Raw genomic sequence first — 24778 nt, forward strand, 5'->3', positions numbered from 1 at the left:
AAGACTCCCCTGGACCTGCTGCACACAGATCTCCGAGTCAGAGTAGGGTTCAAGCAGCTACAGCAGAAGGAGCGAACGGACAAATCTGCAAGAAGAGACGGATTACCACAGCCTGGTGATCGTGTCTGGGCTCGAAATTTCAGACCAGGAGATCGTTGGGTCCCTGCAATAGCTGAGCATCCCACCAGTGCATCGTCGGCACGAGTGATGTTGGAAGAGGGCGGCACCTGGAATCGCCACGGGGATCACCTGAGGCAACGAGCACCAGTCCCACCACAAGACACCTTGGATGTGCAGCAGCCATTCGAGAGTGCACAAGACAACATGGATGTGCAGCCACCATTGGAGAGTGTAGTGAACATGCCTCTTGGACAACAAACTTTCATGCGGCCCGAAGACAGCGTAGCTAGGCAGACACCATTAGGCAGTGTGGTAAACCTACCTAGTGAGCGTGTGCGTGACATGAGTGGTTCTTGTGTGTCTAGAGCCGATATACAGACTCCGAGTGCGGTGCGGGAACGCTCAGGACAGGATGTGCAGGCCGAACCTGTGAGAAATGACACTTTGAGACGTTCAACTAGACAGCGCAGACCTCCGATACGGTACTCTCCTTGATTGACACTGTGAGTTGAGGGGGAGGAGTGTGACAGTTGTAACAAGGGAGCTGCAGGTGACTACGGCGGTAGCCGCACGTGAAGGGACTAGCTGGTGCAGAGCCAGAAGAAGAGAAGGACGACGGGGCTACGAGGGGCTTGGCAAGTGCTGCTGTTCCGGCGAGCTATAAACCATATTTTGTTATCTTAACAAGTGGCTCGGCGTCTCGGTAAGGCAAGAGAAGGTCGTCTATGGCGGCTCAATTTAGCGCGTGTATAAAAGGTCTATACACTTGATATGCGTGGTTTAGTTTATTACTAGGGAACGTTATACCATAGTATGACGGAACGTTGGCAGGCAAAAGACACATAGAGAAGAGGACGTGGCGACAATGACCTATTTGCGTCTCCTTTCCAGAGAGGAGTAATTTTGCCCCACTCATCACACCCACATGCTATGCCAGTAAATCAGTCACGCGTGCTCTCTGCATAGCGCATTTGATAGTGTTTCCTTACCCAATTCCCAATATTGAGAATTACTAGTCTCAGCTTCAGTTATTATAATGCATTATATGAAAGAGATGTTAAAGAAATATTCAATGACAACTGCGGTTGCTTCAGAATATTTTACTTTTGTCTCTGTTATTCACCATTTTATTTCCTCTCATGTCCGTCCCCTTCACCACTTCCTGCTAGGCTCTCGGTCTCTTCACTGTCAAGAATAGTAATAGGAGGGCCCGTTCGATCCGCGTTGCATAATCCATCCGTGCAGTTTCCCAGGTAGCCTTGTAGGATAACCGTTCCGTTTTCGCAAGTAATTTTTTCTGTAACGAGCTTCAAAAGTAAACCAAGAAAATATTGTATGTCATACAATAATTTGTCATTTCAATGCCAAATTTGTATGCGTCCCTCAATAAGCTTTTTTAAATATAAAAAAACTCTAAAGAGAAATTTTTATCCAGGAATTATAAATTTAGTTGCATTTTCACTCTCTTATGAAAGTGGCGCTAATAATTAAAGCTACATTCCGATTTTTTTTTAAATACCCTGTAGATAGAAAAATATCCAAAAAATAGGTGATCGTTTATTTTTTTCAAATAACACGCGTTGAACCAATCAGAGTAACACACTGCACGTAATAAAGAGGTGGTCCGGTAAATTCTTGACGGTCATTGACTTGCTTCAAAATTGGTGTAAAACACGAATACACAAGACGAATTAAGTAACCCATTTAAAAGGTAAAAATAATTTCTTTTAGCGAAGTTATTTTTATATTTAATACTCGCCACAACGTCACACTGGTAGTCTCTACTGGCTACATTAAGAACGTGACGACTGATGTACAGGAAGAAACAAGGATACGCCAGGCTCTTTAAATCGACCGGAAAATTTGGTTTCTTAACCTATCACGCTACGACTTTGTGCAGCGCTGCCCATAGATGGTGCTTTTTATTTTTTTTTTGTAAAATTTCCAAAGAGCGAACTTACCTGAAAAAAATTAAAGAAAGAAAATGGCTTAGCTCCTATGGAAGCGCAGTGACGCCACCGGTCTGCAAACAACACGGCGCCGTTTCGCACGGGAAACAAGAGATGGCGGAACGAAAGCCGCCAACGGACGAACATACGGCGTCGAGAGCCAGCGTCTTTAGCAGACAATCTTTTCGACCCAAAAGCGCCGCGCGTTCCGCGGGCGGCGACAGTCGCAGAAACAAAAACAGGCGCAGTAACAACAAGGAACTGCAGTTCCTTGTCTGCTAATTACGCCGGCTCTCGGCGTCGTCTGCTCGTTCGTTGGCGGCCGTTGGCGTCGCGACCGCTTGCGCCATCTCTTGTCTCCCGTGCGAAACAACGCCGTGTTGTTTGCAGACCGGTGGCTTCGCTGCGTTTCCATAGGAGCTAAGCCATTTTCTTTCTTTACTTTTTCCTGAGGTAAATTCGCTCTTTGCAAATTTTACAAAAAAAAAAAAAAAAAAATCACCATCTGTGGGCAACGCTGCACAAAGTCGTAGCGCGATAGGTTAAGAAACAAAATTTTCCGGTCGATTTAAAGAGCCTGGCGTCTCCTTGTATCACCCTGTAGATAGAGGTTCACTATTTAGGCAGTACAATTTGTTCCCAACGAATTACATGAAAGTTAATGGTATGAAATTATTGATGTGGAGGCTCCCTCCAGCTCTCGCTGACCCACAGGAAAAAAAATTGTGTGACATATTCTCTTGCTCAGACGGCCTGCTCCACCGGCAAGCTTTTCAGCGTGTGACTTCACACTGCTAGGAAACGCTGAAAAATTCTACTCTAGGTTTCGACATCTCATTTATTTGCCGTTTTCTCAAAAGCAATACTGAATTTCAAGATGCCAAATAGCGCGCCGGGTAGAGTGAAGCCTGGGTATGTCGGAAAAGAAGCTGTAGCTTCGGTAGTATCCCAAAGCAGTCGGAACTCGCCTGTAAGCGGACGAAAGTTTCAAAAAACGGTTTGGATCGAACACACAGTCTTCACAGGAGTGATGATCATCAGCTTTTGCTTGCTCAGATCTCGTTCTTGAGTCAAACCATTTGTGAATTGTCACTCGTTTAACTTTCACGGCAGGTCGAAGTTAATTTTTTGCCATGTATTTTTGGGGTAGAGATGCGCGAACGCAGTTTGAGAGTATTTTACGGGAAATCGCAGACTATAAATATAACAGTCGGGGGGAGTGTAATCTAATTAACGGCAATGCTACAAACAACCTAAAGTAATGCAGCACCTGTGATGCCCCAAAAAAGTGTAACATTGTAGGAGGCTTCGAATGGCAAATGGGTACAAGAATTACGTGTGTTTAATATATACATCTGCGCTCCCTGTTGAATGGTCGAAGCAGTACTCAGAGAGATTCGAAGTCAGATTGTCAGCATGAAAGCTGTAAGAACGCAATATTCAAGCTCTGAGTAACGCCCAATAAACTCACATTTATTTTTAATGATGACTAAAGCTTAGTTTAAAAAAACAAGTTTTGTTAATGACTATCACCAAGAACGCCGAACCCTGGTTCCAGGTCTGGATTTATCACTGTGCTTAATTTCCTGAACGATCGCTACCACATATAAATGTGTTTGTTGCGTAAAAACACTTTAGAATTTGATGTGTTTAGAATAACTCATACACGCTTGGCGCTAATTAATATTGGAATCAGTTGTGGCGGAAAGCAATTGTTTTAGTGCGTGAGACTGAACTTCAGGTGCAAGGTAAGGTAAGATGGTCAAATCTACTATTGTATTGAGATAATTTTAATATCCTGAATTGGAATATGATATACAATACCGTCAAATGCAGCACGAGCACGGCGGTTTGCGTTCTGTGTTGATTCTGCAGGCTGTTCATCAATTACTTCCAAAGATAAATGGCTATTATTAGAGGAATTTTCCTAACAACACTCCAGCGTGCTACGTTGCCAATGGGATTAAACAATGCTTCTTTTATTTGGGTTTAATACTCAATTTCGTTACCATTTGAATATTTACTCTCCGCGCGCCTCCGTTAATTGATACATTTTTTTTTACTTTTCGGTCAAATACCCATTAATTGTCAAGACAATCAAATTTACACCGGTCAGGTCCTTTTCACGAATAAAAGCAAAACGAAATCCGTATGTTTCTAAAGAACCGTTTGACGTAACTAGCGACTATATCTTAAGTGGTGAGCGTCAAGGTGTAATTAGTATGTAGTTCAATTTTTACTCGCATACTTACAATGCAAAGGTTATCTGAAAGTTCGAGGGGGATTGTTTCGGACTCATCCAAATTATCACGAGCTTCAAGTGAAGTTTTGGCATGTCCACAGGTGGCCGCACATCCTATTGTAGCCTGCACATGAATTTCGCAGCCTAATAAAGCACCGCATATTTTGGCTGGAATGACACTCGCGCGTGAATATTAACTCACCTTTTTTCCGTCATACTTGACGTAGTGATATATGCACTGCCCCAGACTCTTCGCTATAGAAGCTTTAAAAAAATACATTGGGAGATATTGAATACGGTATTTTCTGATCTGTAGGTCACACCTTTCTATACTCCGCACCCCCCTTATAAACGTTCGTTTTCAAAGAAAAAAAAAAACAACTTTTTGTTTATAAGTGCCACCTTTGGTATAAAAGTGTATTTGTTCGGTCGGAGGGGCAAAACTGCTTTGAAAAGCCTGCATAGAGTATTATGATTGAAATGTCTGCGCACGCGAGAGAAAGTTTCTATTTTCAATAAAAACCTCGTTGCAAATTTTCGCACTTAACATTCGTACCGGTAGGAAAAATTCACATAAGTCGTATCATTGTATACAACGCACCGAAATAAATTTTTAGAAAACGAAGCCGCGACTTACGGCAAACTTTTAATTAGTCACATAAATAACATTTGTAAATAGAAATTATCTATATGCTCCATAGCGACCGTCAAACTACAATTGTTTTTGAGTTGAACTGCTTGGTACTGAAGTTGCTAATACAGATCTACATAACTCTTAAATATACTGTAATGAGGAACCGACATTTTCACACTTTTCAACACATTAGAAATGCTAGATTTAGAGAAAGATTTCTTAATAAACTACAAGCCAAAAAAAGTTTTTGTTAAAAAAATGTACTGCGAACAAATAATGTAAAGTTAGAAAAACCTAACCGCGATAACTAAGTTCGTCGGTCGGCAAGAAACTACAGAAATTTCGGTTTTTGCATCGGTCTCTGCAATATTGAGGGTTCATGAGCACGTCTGTGGATTCGGATTGAAATATAGAAATTGCCATGAGCTTCGACGAGCGAGCCCGTGCGTGGCCGAGTGGTTGCCGCGCTTGACTGTCGTGCGGAGGCCCAGGGTTCGATTCCTGGGAGCGAATCGTCTTATATTTATTCTTTCAATTTAGATTTCTGGTAAATACGAGAACCCTGTTGGACATGCTCGAGGTCCGAATGTTCTACGCGCAGAACCTTTTACGCCGATTGTTCCAGAAGTCCACGCGTCTAAGGGACTCCTCGTGGCGAGCCGCAGTCAGCTTCACCCCAGCGCTCGATCCTGTTGTTTCGCCGACATCGACCGACGCCTGCGACGCTGACACTGATCCATTATATTTTGGGAAAAAGTTTGCCCCATTAAACGTTTAGTTTCTGCAGTTAACTCACCGACTCATTCTTTGTCATTCGTGACAATATTAGCTTGAAAAGTTAGACATTTATATTTTTTGTAACGCCGAATTAGAGCGCAGCTCTTGAGGAAGAGGAGGGGAGGGTGCGGTGGGGAGGGTATACCCCTCTTCCTTCCCCAGTAAATTTAGCGGGGAACATTTTTCACCAAATTTAGCGGAAACATTTCACCCTCGTGACGTCACACGTATCGTCAAATATGACGTAACGACTGTACATTTAGCGGAAAATGTAGCTGAAAAGTTTCCCCGCTTAATTTAGCGGGAATATTGGCGACGTTAGATCCGTGTGACATCACGTGACGTCATACGTCACTTGTTTCTTATGATGACGACACAGGTGGCGTCACGTGTGACGTCACGAGGGTAACCCTCGTGAGGGTAACCCTCGTGACTCTCGTGAGGGTAACCCTCGTGACTCTCGTGAGGGTAACCCTCGTAACCCTCATGAGGGTAACCGTCGTAACTCTCATGAGAGTAACCCTGGTGACTCTCGTGAGAGTAACCCTCATGACCCTCGGGAGGGTAACCCTCCTGACCGTCCTGAGGGTAACCGTCAAAACTCGTGAGGGTAACCCTCGTAACCCTCGTGAGGGTAACCCTCGTGACGCTCGTGAGGGTAACCCTCGTAATCTTTACGAAGGTAACCCTCGTGAGGTCTTTATGAGAAACTTACCATTATGCAACGCGCGGTTACGCCGACGGCGACAGCTACGGCCTCACTGCTCAAGCCGGAAACGGGCGCCTAAGAGCTGCGCTCTAAAACAATAATTGTTTTACTGGCCATCCGACTTTTATGATACATAGTTGACAGCGCAAAACGTACGATGCATTAGAAGCAATCAAATTATACATAATACTGATGTCTTGCGAATAATGCACTGAAGTTATTTGCACACAGCACGGCACACGTACCGCTTATTCACACTGGAAGCGGATCCGCGTTCGCAAAGCGGTTGCGAACGCGGTTGTATGAAGATCCAGTACGATTGCGCGCGCACTCGATGACATCAAGAGCGCGTGCAGTTGTACTGGATTTTTATACAACCGCGTTCGCAACCGCTTTGCCAACGCGGATCCGCTTCCAGTGTGAATGGGCGGTTAGGCCCAACAGATGCCAGTACTTCGCCGTGTTTTAATCATACCAAAAACAGTGCATGCGTTCAATATTCCCACAGATCAATTGGAAAGCTAATCACTGTGACCTACTGGAGAAGCTACGTGAATGACGAGGCAAAAAAGTCAATCAGTCAGAGTCTTGAGAGCAAGGAAATCAAAGGAAGTGTTGCTGAGCCGGTAGCTCAATATGTCACCTTTGTTTTGGGGTAGAGGAGGGGAAGTGAAAGATAAAAGGTGGGGGAAAACATGCTTGATCCAAAAATAAAGCTTGGGTTGAGACACTGAGCTTCTTCAGGGTCGAAGGGCATACTTTATATTTACGTCTAGAATGTAAAATCTATGCATAATGACTATTCAGGACCAAAGTTTTCAACAGTCGCAGAATATTATTTTATTAAATATTTGAGTCATGTACTGAAAACTGGCTAAATGTGTAGACCGTAAGAGACTTTCAGTCTTGATATAAAGAAATGTTAACTAGCTTAAGATGAAACGAAGCAACGGCATACCCATATTCTGGTTCACTATAAGTGTGAGCTAAGCCGACGCCACAGGCGCGAGAACGTCGTCATGAACGACGTTTTCACAATACGAGTGGCGCGTGCAAAGTGAGCCTGCTCAAAGTGTTGAGCACACTTTTGTGGCTTGTCCTTCGCTCACACTTATAGTGAAATGGTGTATAATAACTATTCGCTCTCATATTAAGACAAGGTTTTCTACGCGGTTTATTTCTGAACGCTTATTGTAAAGTCAAAATACAAAAACTCAAAAGTAATGCAAATATTTAGCAGTTGATGTGCAGCATTACGCAGCTTTATCCAACGGGATCAGAGATGGCAGTGGTGACATTACTGTAATTAAATGACTCTACTGAAAATAAGTTTTGCTGTAATGAATGACGTAATGAATTATCTTTCTGCGCTGGTAATTTATTAACGTAATGAATTACTTTCAGACAGTAATTTTGAGGAAATTGTCACTACTCATTACTTTTTTCCAAGGCGCATCTGAGGCCAAAATCTGTGACGTGGGAGTCGAGAGCAAGACGAAGACACAAAGGCGAGGTCGAAAGGCGAAGCGGATTAATAAAAGCGTTCGAGTGAAGGCATAGCTTGAAGGCCACGGTTCACGAAACTCCAGGCAAGACGCATTCATGGAGAAAAGGAATCGGGGACCGTTCCAGGCTACAATGTTGACGGCACGTTACTACCAAGATCAACACATTTTGGAACCTGTGACGAGTCAGGAGTTAATCTCATACCTTCTGCCAAGGATCCAGAAATTCCCGTGAGTTGCCTCGTCCTTCGTAACTAAAGATTCTCTTCGTATGCTTCGTTCACCCCTAAACCTGACACTGCGGTGGAACCTGTGCGCTTGCTGAGGCAGTCGTGCGAACAAAAAGTGAGAGCGAGAGTCAGTGTTGTAAACTCAAAATAGTAGAATTACCGGAGACTTCGGTGACGACAGAAAAACGGCAACAAGAAGGAAAGAAGTCACGCGTTGATCTTTTGCCACTTGGTCAGGCCCCCGAACAATACCCAAGCGCAGGGAGAGAAGTCAAGTGATGAAATTGAGGCGGTTGACTGGTCCGACAAGCATCTGGGTATACCACCGCACTATCAGCTTATAAGTAATCGGAACATAATCGGAAAGGGCAAAAAGCCAGCAAAAAAGGCTCACGTTGAGAAGGTAAGTCAGAGAAAAGCAAACGCGGAAATATTGTCACGAAGGACAAGTGATGAGGCGGCGAATAACGGAGTAAACTGAACGTTTAATCGGGCGAACTTGTGTTAAAAAAGTAAAAGGAAAAAGAAAAATAACAACAGAGCGTCGCGGGCGTCGAAGGCGGCGAAGCAGCAAGATCGAACGCTGAGGCGAAACTGACTCGACAAGGTCGCGGGCGGCCTCTTATCAAGAGTGAGTCACTATCTCGAAAATTCGGCGGAGAAGGTTCGAGCGTAGCGCGCTCGGGGCGATAATGAACACGCACTTTCTAGAACAAGAAAGCAGGAATAAAGGATGGAAGTTGCGTCCGGAACAAGAATAAACGAGAACGTTCTAGAGCTCCGTGACCGAGCGTTGATTTCCCGGCACAGCGCGCGGCAATATATCCGCTGCTTCTTTGGGGAAAGACTCATATCTGGAGGCGTCCGCAACCCCTTTCCCTTTTTGGTGGCATTTCTGATCAGAGAAGACACGGCTCCTTGCGTGAAAACGCGAGATAATTCCCGCTCTTCTGGTATTATGGAATGATACTCCTCGAGAAGAATGTCCGGGAATGCTTCGACCAGTACTCTTGAGAGAAAACGATTCGACTGCGTCCGAGTGAGAAGAAATATGTTTAGGAATTTCCCCAACCTTGTGCAAAATGAATTCGGAAAATATGGATCCCGTTCATTAAAGGCTTATAAGGGGCAGTTACACTCATCTCGCAACAGTGGTTACGACTTAATGTAAAAACGAGCTGGCTTGGCCCGACCAACCGAAGTGGAAAACTTCTCCAAAATCAAGAGGACGCAATCACATCAGCCATTGACCGATCGACCTCACCGTTGAATGAAGAGCGAAACCGATGAACTGTCTGTTTAAGTCGTGTCTTAAAAAGCTCTACATCATGTTCAAGACTTCCGTCATTACGAGCACGCATTACTGCAGGAAGAAATTTAAAAGTAATTATAAAATAATTTTATTAATTTTCAAAAGTAATTGTAATATTATGCAATTACTTTTAGTCTGCCGTAATTTGTAGCGTAATTTAACTACATTTGCATTTTTCGGAGGAAAGTAATGAGTAATCAAATTTAATTATTTTGGAAAAATAATTTTACCATCTCTAAAACGGGATGCAGTGATGTCTATGCCCTGTTTCACCCTACGATGGACCGCAGCGGAAGCTACGAGCCATCGAAGCAAATCCAATTCCGCATGAGTACTACGTGCCTTCGAGAGGGGCGCAGCGAGGTGCGCGAAGCGTAATCACGTGACATGGTCACAACGCTGGATTGGCTAGGGTAGCTGGTAGCGTCCGCTTTGGTCCACCGTAAGGTGAAACGGAAACTAGACGAGTACAGACTGACACAACTTCCGTCACATGGAAACGGGTAGAAATGACTTCCGAGCGAGCTTGTGCTTCAATTGCTACAAATCTGAGTTACCTTAAGGCATTCGCTTGCTATATACTCGGTAATGCGACCATTTTAATAGCTGGATGATTCCACACAAGTCATGCGGTGATGGTTTTGGTCATTTTTTGTATTTAAAATGAAATTATGTATACCAGCAGTATCCTTGGAAGGAATATTACGCTATACACCAACTCATGTTTACAAACAAACCGGAGCGCCCCTAGCGGACGCCACTGGCGCCGCGCATGCGCCGTGGACGGTGGGCAAGAAGCCCGCCGTCGCCCATAAACAAACCATTGAATTGCGTTGTTGTCGGCGTCGGTGGGAGTCCCCGTGCTCTTTTTCGCGTTGGACTTGTTGATTCTACGTCCTGCTAACAATGTCTGACTACTTCAGCGGCTTCAGCGAAACTAACGAGGCAAAACTTTGCGTGAATAATGTGACGGTGCGCCGATTGATCTCACGGGTACGCCGCAGAATGGGCGCTAAAGCCTGACTCCCACGATGAGATTCTGCTCGCTGTTTTCAGTCGCGACGTCGTTCGGACTGCAAAGGCGTGGACCGTAGCTGAGATGGTGGACGTCGGTACTGAAAACCGCAAGCAGAATCGGGCATTACAAGTCGGTGATGGCCACTGGTAACAATGATCAACATCTCCTTGCATCTGTTTACACTTAGCCTACTTACCCCAAACAACCTTCGAAAGTGTTTTGAGGCCTGCACTTAGTTCTTATCGCAATTACCGGGTCAACGTTTGGTTTACGGGCCGCTGTCGTTTGAACGAGCTGACGACAAAAAGCAGCCAAGTTTGAAAGAGCAGACGACAGTTCGAACGCATGCGCAATGGAGTACGGGCAAGAAGCACCGCGTCCCGCGTCAACAAACCATTCGAATGTCACGTTGTCGGCGTCTGTGTTTGTCTGCATACTCTTTTTCGCGTTGGAATTGTCGATTCTATGTCGTCATCGCAATGTCTTACCACTTTAATCGCCTGAGCGAAATTATCAAGGCTCGTTACGCCGCTAAGCTTTTCGTAAACAATTTGACGTGCGGCGATTCATTCGCATGAACGCCGCAGAATGGACGCCAAAACCATGATGACATTCTTCTAGCTATTTTTGGTCGCGACGTCGCTCGTGCTGCAAAAGTGTAGAAGGTAGTGACGTGGCTCGTGCTGCAAAAGTATGAAAATCGGAAGCGGGAACAGACCAAGCGTAACAAGTCGGTGATGGCCACCGGTACCAATGATCTACATCTTGTATCTACTGTTTACACCGAGCCTACTTAAGTCTTTTCAAGCCTGCCATTACTTCTTATTACAATCACCGGGTCAAAGTTTGGTCTACGGGCCGCTTTTGTTCGAACGAGCAGACGACAAAACGCAGACAAGTTTGAAAGAGCAGACGAAAGTTCGAACGATCAGTGGACGTGTGAATTTGAAGACGCACTGAACCCGTGGGTGGTCCGGACAACTTGGTGGTTTTCTCTCGTTCATGTTGGATTAAAGCAAATACATCTGGCGACCACAAACTGTTGCCCGCACACGCAATCGTAGCTCGACAGCGTCTGGTTTGCCCTTTTCACGGCTACTATTCACGTTGTCGGACGAACGGAGGGGGCAGAAACACATGAAAACGGATCTTAAAACCTTTCCAGACTCTCTCAGTACAGCCCTCGTTGCAGCATTTTGACGAGAAGGCAGGTTTTTTGTCTCGTATCTTCCAAAGGAACACAGGAATGCATGTCTGGCACGGCGACTTCTGTCCACCACCCCAGACCGAACGTGCGTCCGGCGCGCCACCACCGCGGCGTGACGTAGGAGAGTTGAGTTGGTGTATATATGAACGCCGTAGGTATTTGCTTCAGGGAAATACAAAATTGAGAAACTCGAGGCGTGGAAAAAGACAAGATTTGAAATAGTTTGCCTCACCGTTATTTTCTTAAGCACTTACGCTGGTATTACTCCGTCGGTTTATTATACAAAATTATAAAAATACGTGCTGGAAATAATGATAACTTATATTCAAAAATGCTATGAACATTAGATAACAAAAAACGTCAAACAAGCCCAATTTAAACGCTTTCCAAAATTATTTGATATTTCAGAACTTTTTTTTTTTTAAATACTGAATAAAATATACCAAAATGTGCAGTTATATAAAACTTACAATGTTATAAAATTTAGTAATATACTATTTGTTTGTCAGGTTATCCGTTGGGGTTTTGGGAGTTCGTAGGTAATCGTAAGATTAATGCGTAGACTGGGGTTGATTTAAAATTAACAAGACGTTTATTAACTGGGATTACAATCGGTTACACAAGTTTACATTATGTAGGAAGGAAGAGCGGTCGTCCCGTCCGTATCGTACCGCGTCCCGGAGTCGTCTCTGTTGCGAAGGGGCTTCTCCTCGGTGAGACGTAACCCGACGCTTTGCTCCTCTCGCCTCGGAATCCCGCCCGGGTCACGTAAACCGGGGGGCCCGATTCTGGGGGCTCCACGGAGGTGCAATGGGAAAGCCCGGGCTGGACCAAATTTTTGGTCGACTGTCTGGGTCTCTGTCTGGCAGGCAAGGTGGCTCTCTGCGCGGAAGACGCTTGACGATGACACGCCCTCCTTTAAATATGATCTGTCCTCAGATCACCAGGTCCCTCGGCCGTGTTGAAGAGTTCTGCCGGATTCAGATCCCGTTCGTTGTAGAGACCAATTTGTTCCACGTTGACTGTCTTCACATTTAATTTCCCATGCGCTGGCGAAATTCGGCGAATCGTTACCAGGTTGTCTCCGAGGAGGTCGGTTACTTCATAGGGTCCGTCGAATCGCGCGTCCAGGGTGCCGCTTCTGGCGCCTATCTGGAGAAGAACGGTGTCTCCTGTTCTAATGTCTGGAGTTCCTCTTTCTCTGCCGTACCGGAGCCTGGAGTACTCTTGGCTTGCCCGCAGGCTGGCCCTTGTCTCGTCTCGGCTTTTGGCGAGCTCGTGAAGCCTTTCGCTCTCGGATATATCTTCGTCGACTAAACCAATGTTCAGTTCTCCCGGAAGCTTCGGATTGTATCCGTGCATAAGCCAGAAGGGGCTCCAGTCGCTGTGCTTGTGCTTGCTGACGTTTATGGCCAGCGTCGCGTCGTTCAGCACTCTGCTCCAATCATGTCGTTGTCCGACGATCTTCCGAAGCACCTGCTTCAGAGATCCAACCATTCTCTCGACGAGACCGTTCGACTGCGGCCAGTAGGGTGGAGTGTTGACATGTTCGATGCCAAGCCGACGATGGAGCGCTGTCGTGCGTTTGTTGACAAAACCTCGTGCTTGATCGGTAATGATGACTTCCGGCACCCCAAATCGAGGAATCCATCGGTTCATCAGGAAGTCCACGTAGTGCGTTGATGCAGTGCTCGGTACTGCCACTGCGTCCTTGTATCTTGTGGCGTGGTCAACACATACGAGAATGTAGCCCTTGTCTTCGCTCTTGTCGATTGGACCGAGGTGGTCGAGCGAGATCACCACGTTGGGCTCGTTCGGGATGGCCCGAGGACTCAAGCAGCCTTTGCTCCGTGTTGTGCGCGCGTTAATCGTCTGACACGTGTGGCAGGACTGTACGTAACGACGCACATCTTTAAGCAAAGTCGGCCACCAGTACTTTCGTAGGATGAGTTCCTTCGTCTTTTCCATTCCCATGTGTCCTGAGTTGTCGTGAAAAATCGTCATCACAGAGTCTCGGAGCGCGGCGGGAACGACAATTCTTTTTACAATGCGTTCTTTCTCCGTGGTTTCTTTCGTGAGGACGTCGTTCTCGTTGTTGTACGGGCTGTTTTCGTCGCTGGCCAGTGACGCTAACTTCTGGCATTCTGCGTCCCTTGCCTGCAGGTTGCTCAGGTGACTGTGATCTCCTGCCACGATGGCGTAGCACGTCAACCCTTGACCCGCCGGTACCGTTTTGAGGATGTCTCCTGGCATGCTCTCGCTTTCTCCCTGTCGTGAGAGGGCGTCGGCTGCCGTGTTCAATCTTCCTGGCCTGTGAACAACGTCGAACGTGTATTCAGCAAGGTCAAGCGTCCATCGAGCGAATCGGCGATTCGTTGCTCCCTTCTGAGCCAAATACGCCACGCTGAAGTTGTCCGTAAACACAGTGAAACGCTGTTCACCCCGGAGGTAAATAGAGAACTTCTCTGTCACTGCCCAATGCAGCGCCATGCATTCGAGCATGTTGGAGTGAAGGTTGGTGTCGTGTTTGTTCAGCGATCGGCTAGCGTATTCGATCACCCGTTCCCTGCCGTCTTGCATCTGACTGAGTATGGCTCCGAGGCCGTTCTGGCATGCGTCAACGTGCACATACGTCGGGCAGTCTGGTTGGAAGCTCGCAAGAAGTGGAGGGTGTTTGAGAGCGTGCTTCAGAGAGTCGACCACGTCTTGGTGTTCATGCGTCCACATAAAAGGTGTCTCTCTGGCGATCAGATCTCTCAATATACGAGTACGTGTTGAAAAATCAGGGATGAACTTACGGTAGTGGTTGGCGAACTGTAGGAACGAGTACAGCTTCTTGGCGTTCATGTGTGGTTGAAACTTGTCGACTGCGGCGACTCGAGCTTGGTCAAGCGTACGTCCGTCCGATGATATTTCGTATCCGAGGAAAGTGACGTTGTCGCGCACGAGTTGGCATTTCTTAATGTCCATTTTTAGTCCGTTGGTAACGATTCTGTCGAGAGCTGAGTCGAGGAGTTCTAGTGCTTCCTTGACCGTTGTTGCTCCTTGCCCTACGTCGTCCATATAAGTGGAGGTTCGTGGCAATCCGTCGAATGTGCGTCGCATCACTTTCTGCATAGTCTGTGGAGCTTTGCAAAATCCAAATGCCATTCGGAGGTACTCGTACTTTTTGTCCGGTGTTACGAATGCCGTTTTGTGGATATCATCCGGTTTCACGCGTACGGTAAGGAAAGCTGTCTTTACATCCATTATGTTGAAGTACTTCGACTGGTCACGCATGATATCGTCGATCACATCTTCCATGATGGGCATGGGATAGGACGGATTCACAGTCTTCGCGTTCAGCTTCCTGTAGTCGTGAACCATCCTTCGCGGAGTCGTTGGGTGGTGCGGTTGATCCACAACAATCGTCGGTGCGGCATACTCGCTTTCGCTTGGCTGTATGATTCCCTTCTGGATGTAGTCGTCGACCTGATTGAGGATAAATTTTCTGTCCGCTGGGGAGCACCTGTATGCCCGGGATACGACTGGTATGTCGTCCCGTAAATCGATGGAGTGTTCGGCGTGTGGGCAAAGTCCGAGTGATTCCCCCTCTGACACGAAGGCTTCGCTGTGCCGGATGAGAATACACCGTAGTTTGTCCGCTTCATCGGGTGTCGCGTCTTTTGTCATTTCTGACACCGTTTCCTCGATGTCCTGAAGCAACTCTTTGCTTTGGGTCTGTTTTTTCGTGTTGAATCTTACGTATTCCGTCTCTTCGATGGCGGTCGGTGTACTGGATTCTCGTTTGCAGAACGAAACGATTAGTGTCTCTGCGGTTCGGCTTTTCTGATGCGTGGATGTCGTTGAATCGCGCATGTCGCGTGCGGATTGCTCGTTGTCGTCGTTCGGTATTTGCACGATCGTGACATCGTTCGATGTATGAAAAGTCACATCAACGTTGGCTTGTTGGCGCCAGTCAGATCCCAGTATCACATCCAAAGGCGCTGGCAATGGAGCGATAACTACGTTGGGAAGCTGCGTTCGTGTGGTACCAACAGTGATGTCCAGCTTTGTTGTGCTTTTCGGTTCAAGTTTGCGATCGAGGACTTGGATGTGCTCTTGTCCTTTCCATGGGCTCGTTTTCGTCCCTACGTGAAGCGCGGATGGTGCGATGATGGAGACGTTAGCACCGCTGTCAATGCAGACTTTAACGGGCCCATCGTTGTGCACGAATCCGTCGACAATTGGAAGGCTGCCTCCAGTGGATCGTAGAAAGCAGTTCGCTTGTCGGTTCGTAACTGAGCTCTGAGCGTTCGACGTTGAGCCAGTGTTGCGTCGTTCTTCTGCACGGAGTGTTGTGGTCGTTTTGGGTTTGGTGCAATCGCGTGACAGGTGACCAGATTCACTACAATTGAAGCACTGTCGGGAGGGAGGCCTCTTGAATAGGCTGCTCGGTGCGGATTCTGACGTTTGGCGTTGAATGTTGGTCTTTCCTGACGATCTAGATTGCTGTGCCTGCGTGCTTGGTTTTTCGGTGCGTCTTCGACAATCGAGCATGGCTGCGCGTTCGATCAGTTCGATAACCGTTTTGCAGCACTGCGCGGCTAATGGGTTAGCCCAATTATCGTCCTTTATCCCGTTCAAAATGAGGGATATGCGTTCTTCCATAGCAAGCGTATATGGTGCCATGTCGAGCTTTGCGTTTTTAGAGTAAATGTATTGGACGATCGACTCACTTTCGACGAGTTGTCGTTTCTCTTGGAACTCGACGAATTCCTGCATGGTCATTTTTCGTTTGAACCTCTCGGTGATTTCGTTTTTCCAAGAGTCCCAATCGTTGATTTTTGATCCGTATGATGATTGCCAATCTTTCGCTGATCCGCGGAGTCGTGAAATGGCGTTCACGAGGGCAAGTTGAGGTGTCCAATGAGCTAGGGCTGCGATACGTTCCACCTCGGCGATCCAGTGCTTGATATTGGTCTCGATGGCACCGTCGTAGATGGGGATTGCTGTTGAGGTGTCGCTCGTTGAGTGCACCTGTAGTGGTTGCCCTTGTCGTGCCATGGACTCTGAGATTCGGGCTTGCGTCTCGACGATCATCCCGAGAAGATGGGTGATTTCGTGTCGTTCGTTTTCGTGTGGAGTCGACGTTTGCGGGGGAACTTCGGGAATGATGACGTTGCTCTGCGTGGGCGTTGGTCGCGCTGGGATGTCGCTTGGCTCCAGCCGTTGCACTGTCGGGCCGTTGCTGGGAGCCGTTGCTACGTCTTTGGGAACGTCTGATGCCTTCGTCAAAGATACAGCTTGGATGAGGCGTTGCATCTCGGCTTGTAGGCGTTCGACATCGGCTTGGAGCTTGTCGTTGGCTGTGGAGAGTTCCTCGATGCGAGCTTGCTGCTTGTTGCGAGTCTCGCGGACGGACATGAGGGTTTCCACCGTGCCTTCAGCTCCTCGTCGATTCGCGTTGTCGTCAACAAGTCTGCGGATGAGTTGCTTTTTCGGTCCGCTGCATGGGAGATGACGAGACCTCAATTCTTCCACCAGCTCGTATTTGGAAAAGAGGTGAAGATCATCAGCGTTCACTGCGTTCAAAGCGTCGTTGACCGCAAAGCGTCGTTCCTTGGTTCCGCTTTCGTTGACGCTCGTTGACGGGGTGTGGCCGCTCGTACCCTCCGTTGATGTCGGCTGCGCCATGTCAGGTTATCCGTTGGGGTTTTGGGAGTTCGTAGGTAATCGTAAGATTAATGCGTAGACTGGGGTTGATTTAAAATTAACAAGACGTTTATTAACTGGGATTACAATCGGTTACACAAGTTTACATTATGTAGGAAGGAAGAGCGGTCGTCCCGTCCGTATCGTACAGCGTCCCGGAGTCGTCTCTGTTGCGAAGGGGCTTCTCCTCGGTGAGACGTAACCCGACGCTTTGCTCCTCTCGCCTCGGAATCCCGCCCGGGTCACGTAAACCGGGGGGCCCGATTCTGGGGGCTCCACGGAGGTGCAATGGGAAAGCCCGGGCTGGACCAAATTTTTGGTCGACTGTCTGGGTCTCTGTCTGGCAGGCAAGGTGGCTCTCTGCGCGGAAGACGCTTGACGCTGACATGTTAATATTTGGTGTTAATTAGAAAATTCAGCTGACTTTCCCAAAAGGTGTCATAATAGCGCGTGTCCATTTAAAACAACCCATTTTTCATTTCTTTTTTAAAAATTATAACCTATTCTTAATTTTGGGTATTACGTTCCTTTACGTCCGGTACTCAAAGGGTGCCCGATGCCCGTCCCACCGCGGAGCCGGTGGCTACCAGCGTGGGCGGTCGCCTCGCCGGGTTCGCGATCGCCATGCCAACAAGGAGGATCCCGCTATTCAACAGCGTTCATTGGGAAACAGGAGTCTCCAACGAATGTCAAATCTCGTCATTTTCCACGCCTCGAGCTTTTCAATTCTCTAGACGTGGGAATAAAATTGGTACGGCGTACGTATATAGAGGCCTCCCAAGGACATGGCTTACATATATATGTTCGTCTAGAGAGATAAAATATAAACCCACACCATCATTGCATGAACTAATGTGTAATCACCCAGCTGCTTATTTTCAACTGGAACCGGTTCCATTACGATCTACCATTTCTAATACCCTAGTTTATGAGCTGTGAGAGTAGACCAAGAATCCTTGCTTAAATATAGGTGACAAAAGCTCATTAACAAAAATACCTGTGCGACTTGATAATTAAAAACTCGAGGATTCAAACTCATTACTTATGAAGTGATTCATCTCGTCAATACCTAATTTGCCCAGAAAAGACGAAATTATCAGGTTGTTACTAGTGCTGGGCGTCGATTAAAAGTTTTAACCTAGGTGATCCCCACCCTTTAATCAATTAAATAATCGATTAATCGGTGTAATTTATTTCTATGCATAATATTAGAAACGACAAAAATAAGATTCTTTATTTTTTGCCACAGCTGAATATGTGATAAACGGTGCAATATACAATTTGGATTATAAAGCAATCTCGTTGTGCTGTACAGTTCAAAGGCACCCACACTCACAAGTTATCACTTCAGCTGCATGAGGCAAGAAAGTTCATTGGTATTCTCTGGCGAGAGCAACCTCCCTTGATTGTTCACAATAGTCCCTGCTGCGCTAAACGAACGCTCGCACGGCGTTCAAGTGGTCGGGACACGTGTAACCTTCTGCACTTGGCTAGGATTACAAATCTCGCCCCTAGGAATCTCCTTCTTTTTTTTTTTAGTTTGGTTTCAAGTCTGTTTTTTTATGCAGTTGTATTTGTCCACATGTTCGTGGTGAAAGCGTTTAATTTTTTATTTTATTTTGGCTCGTCAAAATTTTACCAGTTAACGGGACAAAATTCAATCGCGTTTAAAGCACTCATTGATTCATCGGTAGGTTAATTGATCAACTGACAGGCCCTAGCTGTGACCTAGCCATGTAATAACATACTGTTCTCGTATTGCAGGAGAGCAAAAAACAAAATCCCCTCCTTGTCAGGGGGGATGCAGTTAGTACTTTATTCATAGCACATAATCATTCAATAAGCTAGTTGCCGGGCCAATCTCTTATCTATATCAATGCAACTTTTCTTAATAAGTAAGTCGGTAGCCAAAATACAGATTTTTAAGGAAATAATATAATCGTCTGTACCGTATGTAGGTATATATTTAAATTACAGTCGTGAGCTCATGCAATAAACACTGTCTAGCGCTGTCAAAACAAAAACAAAAAAAACTTACCCAGATAATCATCAGGTAAATCAAATGTAGTGGTGTCTACTGAATTATCGGCCTCGTGTCCGCCACCATTAGCAATGCCTGCAGTAGAGAGCAAGCTATGTATCTACTCTTCCTATCCCGATTTTTTTATTTATTTATTGATGGTACCTCAAAGGCTCAATTAAGGGCATTATTACAGTTCCGTTAAAAAGTAGCAAACTTAAGGCCCTGCCATAATGCTTTCCAGTCGTTAAGTTTTCTTAAGTTAAGTAATGTCGTTCAGTAATGTCGTAGCCTAAAGTTTTGAAACATTTGTTTTTATTTTTTAAAGCTTATAAAATTTAAAAAAAAAACACAATGCTACACTAAAAAAATACTGATGAAATCCACACAGCTTTGAAGGGCTTGCTCGAATTCGCGTTTAGTTTAAGAATTGTGAGTGACTGGCCAGAAGTTATAAAGTTCTATAAAATTTTATTGAAAATCTTATTGAGATAGACCCCTTCCAAAATTCACGTGCCGATTATTAGACGGTCGGAACCCCTGTAAAATGGAAGAACAGTGGTCATTGTGGAACGTCAAAGTCAATAGGGAGTTTTCGTAGACCGCGTTTCTCCCTCCGCTAAGCCCACCGCAACGAAGATGCCGTTACTGCGCCTGCGCGCCGATGGCCTTGACTGTAGAGTGCCGGGAAAAGTAGCGGGTTGTGGAGAAAGTTGCGGGACGGCCAAAACGAAAACTCCCCATTGCATAAGATAGCAAACGTCGGAGCGTGGCCAACGCTGTAGAAGTCATGAGCCAATCAAACAGCATCGAAAGTGCTACGTCACTACGCACATAGCCTTTTCTGAGGGTGCGTTTTAGTCTTCTAATTGAAGCGAACGTATAAAGTGTGCCATGACGCTGCGGTTTTAGTGCGCCATTGTACAGAGATTCCAGAGCGGCCAACAGAGGGCAGTCGTTCAAAAGTGTCTATAGAGGTGGACCGGGGCATAAAAGAAAATTGTATTGCTTGTATAACGTTTATACAGCCTTGATGCTAGTACGCCTCAACGGGTGACCTGTCTTTTAGCTGTAGATGAAAAATTTAGCCAGTGCAGTACAACCGCTAACCTCGGGTTTTTTAACGTGCATCACGCAGTAGGGATTACAAGAATGCGTGCCGGTACGAAACTCATTCAGATCGCCCTATTCACTAGTTCAGAGTTCACATGTCGTAGACGTGACGTCACGGTCAAGCGGCGCTTTTGCAGTAAGTCCGATACGCTATCAGCACGCTGCCACATTTCTTTCTCCTTACACAAAACGATTCGGTGGCTTGCAAGCACGGGAAGTTCGCCTAAGCGGTTGCTTGTCCGCTTTGGCAGATGGCTCTGCCGCTATTGAGTTCGAGGGCGTTGCCTGGCACTGTTCTTGGGCGCGCCCGAGAACAATGCCCGACAACGCTCCCTCGAGCCGTAGCGGGGGCTCGAGCCGAAGCGCGGCGCTGTGACGTTGGGCGCCAGATCAGCCGTAGGCATCAGCGCCGTTGACCTGGTTGGATCTGTTCATACTTGTGCTGAGAAGGTAACGACTGGCGGAATCGGTTGGTCTTCCACCCTTCCGCGCTTTGGACTTAGGACATGATCCGCATGTCGAGGCGGCATGTGGTCAGCGTGCGTGAAGCGAAGCTGGTTGAGCAGCTTGACCACATACGTCAGAGCACTCACCACCCGAGACACGATTTATTCTTCCCAGGAGACACGCTCGACGCGCACTGTTTTCACAGAAACACGGTCACCGACAGCGAGCACACGCGCAGCGCCACGCGATACGTCAAATTGTTATTTCACGCGAGCTTGCTCTTGTTCCATGTCCCCAAAGAAATCGTATTTAAAAAAAAAATGTGTTTCGTAAGTGCCTGGAGCTTCAAAAATAATTTGGCGGGCGACTTCCCAGACACGCTGCTAGGTGCGTTGCAATAACACAAGAAAACTATCAACACATTCCTGATGCGAAAGCTGTCTACCGGTTGCTTCACTTTCTAGCACCTGTTTGAAAAAGGCTCCTTTCACAACTTGGACAGTGCGTTCCACTGCGCCGTTCGAGGCTGCGTGGCAAGGCGGAGTGCGAATGTGTTTTACGCCGTTTACGCTTATGAAGGCAGCGAACTCCGCTGTCGTGAACTGCGGTCTGTTGTCTCTCACTAGCACATCGGGGAAGCCGTAAGCAGCAAATGCTCCCCTAACTTTTTAAACGGTTTTAGATGTGGATATAGAGGCAATCAGCCACACTTCGATACACTTTGAAAATGAATCGATGAGCACCAGAAACACACATTTGTACATTTTGGAGCGAAATCTACGCGTCCACGGGACCAGCATCTGGCAGAATAGTTCCAGGGATGAAGTGGTACCAGACGGGCGGTGGACTGAACTGCTTGACAGGTTGGGCACTTCTTTACGTGCTTCTTTATAGCCAGGTCAATCCCGGACCTCCATACAAAGCAACGTGCAAGAATCTTCACGCAGCTTGCTTCTGGATGTTGCTCTGGCAGCACGTTCAGCACGCAGCTCCTCAGCTGTTCCGAGATCACTACTCGGACCCCCAAAGTTACGCAACCTTGCTCGAGTGAAAGCTTATCGCGGCGCACATAGTATGGCCCGAGTTGTGCGTGTTGGCTCGGCCAGCAGTTAAGAGTAGACTTGGCTACGCGACACAACGTCAAACTTCGTTTTGACAATTGTCATATCTCCTCAACGCTAAGTGGGAGACATAGAAACACAAAGAGGTACTCAACATGTTCCTCCTCGGCGGGGACGAATTGAGGCAACCTCGATAGGGCATCAGCTGCCTCCATGTTTTTCCTTCGGCGATATCTGAGCCGGTATCTCTATGCTGCGAGGGCCATGGCCCAACGCTGAATTTGTGCGGCTGGCAAGGTGGGCTTAGGCGTATTCTGACCAAGAACGCCTAGCGCCGGTTGATAATCTGTGTAGATTGTAAACTCTTGGCAGAAGAGGTAACGATAAAACGTTTTTAGGCCGAAGATTAACGCATAAGCTTTGCGCTCGCACTGAGTGTACTTTTCCTTGGCGGACGTTAACGTTCTCGAGGCAAAAGCAATTGACCTCTCTTCACTGCCAGCAGCTTGTGAAGGATAACTGCCCTTTTACCGGTATGAGCACCCGGGAGACCGACCAGAACGGTTCACCCAACGTTCACCCAACAAAAAAAAAAGAAACCCCAAAGCCTTTCGTAGTGGTACCATATATACACGGGACCACTCATCGTCTAAAAAAGATCGCTGGCCGACAAGGCATTCATGTCGTGTGCTCAGGCCCCAACTAGGCGCACGTTATGTGCCGTAGGGTGAACCGGGAGACCGACCAGAACGTCAGGACCACCTGCGGCACTGCGCATCGAGCACCCTACGCCCCATGCGAAAAAGGAGTCGTCTTCAATATCTCTACGTAATGTAGCAAATTCTACATAGGGCAAACAGGAAGGTGTATAAACGCCCGCACCAGAGAACATACAGCCTCTGTGGCCGCACTAACGTCGGCTGGCCATCTTTCGGCGCATTGTCGGTAATGCAAATGTGCTCCCGACCTCTCAAACGTCACCGTCGTCGCACGACACCGAAAACAGCTTGGGAGGGAGATCCTCGAGTCGCTCGCCACTGAGGAGAGTGGTGGACAGTGCGTAGGTGCCTCCTCCGTTGGGCTCTTTCCTAAAGAAAAAATATATCTGCCGGGAGCGGCCCCTCGGAGCAACCAAGTCGGGACCATTTAAATGCCAAGATCCGACAGAGGAAGAAGTTGTCACCTCTACAGAAAGTGTCGAGAAAAAGAAAGTTTTTCTATCTAAGATCCGACAGATGAAGAAGAAGATACCTATAGGGATGGCGTCGAAGAAAGGAAGTTTTATTAAAAGGTTGACAGTACAGCAGTGTTATTTTGACTATAAGGGGAAGTGGGTTGAACAGAAAATCGATAGCATGCCAGTTGTTCATGACGCCGGTGGCACCGGTACCCTGCGCCTGGTGTCACTGGGAAGCGCACAATGGCACCAAGAGTAGAACTGCGTCCTGCATGAGCACGCGGAGAACGAGACTCTCTCGTGCCCCGTGACGATTCACGCCACACCCCTTCGAGCAAAAAGGCATCGGTATACTGGCTACAACGCCACTTTTTCGTCATGAAGCGGCGGCACGTTGAACGACCCATAAACGCGGAGTGCAAGGTACACCTACCCCTATAGCCACTGTAGCGGTGTGGTTCTTTGGTTTCCTCCTCTCGTTCGCTTTTTCTCTTCTTTCAGTTGGTATTCAAGGAAGCTACGGAGAAAGAACCACTAAATAGTGACATACAACCTCACCTGGAGTGTCGACACGACCAAAGGAACCTACAGGCATTGACACTTCATAGGTCGCGAAACATGATAAAAGCACCGACGTGACTTAGTTATGATGAAAATTTAAAAAAAATTTCATTGCATCTATATGTGTGCTTGCGTTGTGAATTTTTGTTGTTTTTGTTTCTTCTGATAAGTGTTTCACTATTTTAATGGAAGGAAGATGTTTCGGCAGTGGCCCGCCACTTTGGTGGCACGAGGCCAAGAAAGATGAAGTGCATTAATAAATCTTCCAATTGTTGTTCCAGTCTACGCCAATGCTGATTCATATTCGAAGCACACACTATCTGGAGGAAGCTTAGGATCCTGTAATTACTTTGAAACGTCATGTAATCAGTGGCTAATAACTGAAGGACATGAAAAATATTTACTCACACAAAAATGCGCCGGTGCTGACGGTCAGCATAAACAGTTGCAAACGCATCTCGGCAAAAAGGCGTAAAGTTTCCGTTATTCTGACCTTTAGAAAGCCACTTGTTGGGTCTTTATATATCAAACCAAAATGAAAGAGTAAAAAAAAAAAAAAAAGCATCTGTGCGGAAGTCCGCTAGACTTATTCCGGATGCGGAGAAGGGTGCAGTTGAAATGTGTTGTGGGCGTGCTTCTTTTTTGTTGGGATATTTTTCAGGAAAAACACAATGACTACGGGCGTACACAATATGTTTTCCAGCATAGCGTTGAACATAGATAGCAGGGGTCTTAAAGGGATGCTGAACCGAAATTTTGGGTGGAAATTCTTGGTCGCAATGGCATACATAGCATGTCCTTTACTTTTAAATGACGTTGTTTTGAGCGAGAAGGCGTATAAAATTGAATAAACACGAAAAATAAAATTTTACGCGACCCCTGGTGACCGTCGTGGAAAGCTCGCTTCGTGACGTGCGCATTCTCATTCACCTCAAAAGACAGACGGAGCCAAGCCAAGCCAGGCGCTAAGCCGGGTGGCGTTTGTTATTGTTAGTACCAGCC

The 24778-nt window shown here is 46.8% G+C and overlaps 1 protein-coding gene across 1 annotated transcript; it reads right to left on the reverse strand.

Annotated features, from left to right (window-relative positions):
* Positions 1-1247: 1247 nt before the first annotated feature.
* LOC8053208 lies at positions 1248-24233 on the reverse strand. Its single transcript, XM_042290671.1, has 5 exons — positions 24185-24233; positions 19436-19513; positions 4514-4575; positions 4322-4435; positions 1248-1427 (listed from the first exon to the last, which is right to left on the reverse strand). The coding sequence occupies exons 1-5, from the start codon at positions 24231-24233 to the stop codon at positions 1248-1250; spliced, it is 483 nt and encodes a 160-aa protein (XP_042146605.1).
* Positions 24234-24778: the final 545 nt, after the last annotated feature.

The sequence above is a fragment of the Ixodes scapularis genome, unplaced genomic scaffold (assembly GCF_016920785.2).
Source record: "Ixodes scapularis isolate PalLabHiFi unplaced genomic scaffold, ASM1692078v2 PGA_scaffold1__304_contigs__length_218370807, whole genome shotgun sequence".
NCBI classification, from domain to species: domain Eukaryota; kingdom Metazoa; phylum Arthropoda; class Arachnida; order Ixodida; family Ixodidae; genus Ixodes; species Ixodes scapularis.

Bases quoted from the DNA above. Each gene is read 5' to 3' on its own strand.
- LOC8053208 (XM_042290671.1), bottom strand. From the start codon at position 24,233: ATGCGTTTGCAACTGTTTATGCTGACCGTCAGCACCGGCGCATTTTTG. The intron at 4,436-4,513 runs GTGAGTTAATAT...ATTCATGTGCAG, and splicing joins TCAAGTATGACGGAAAAAAG to GCTACAATAGGATGTGCGGC. The intron at 1,428-4,321 runs GTAAGTATGCGA...TTACTTTTGAAG, and splicing joins TTTCAGATAACCTTTGCATT to CTCGTTACAGAAAAAATTAC.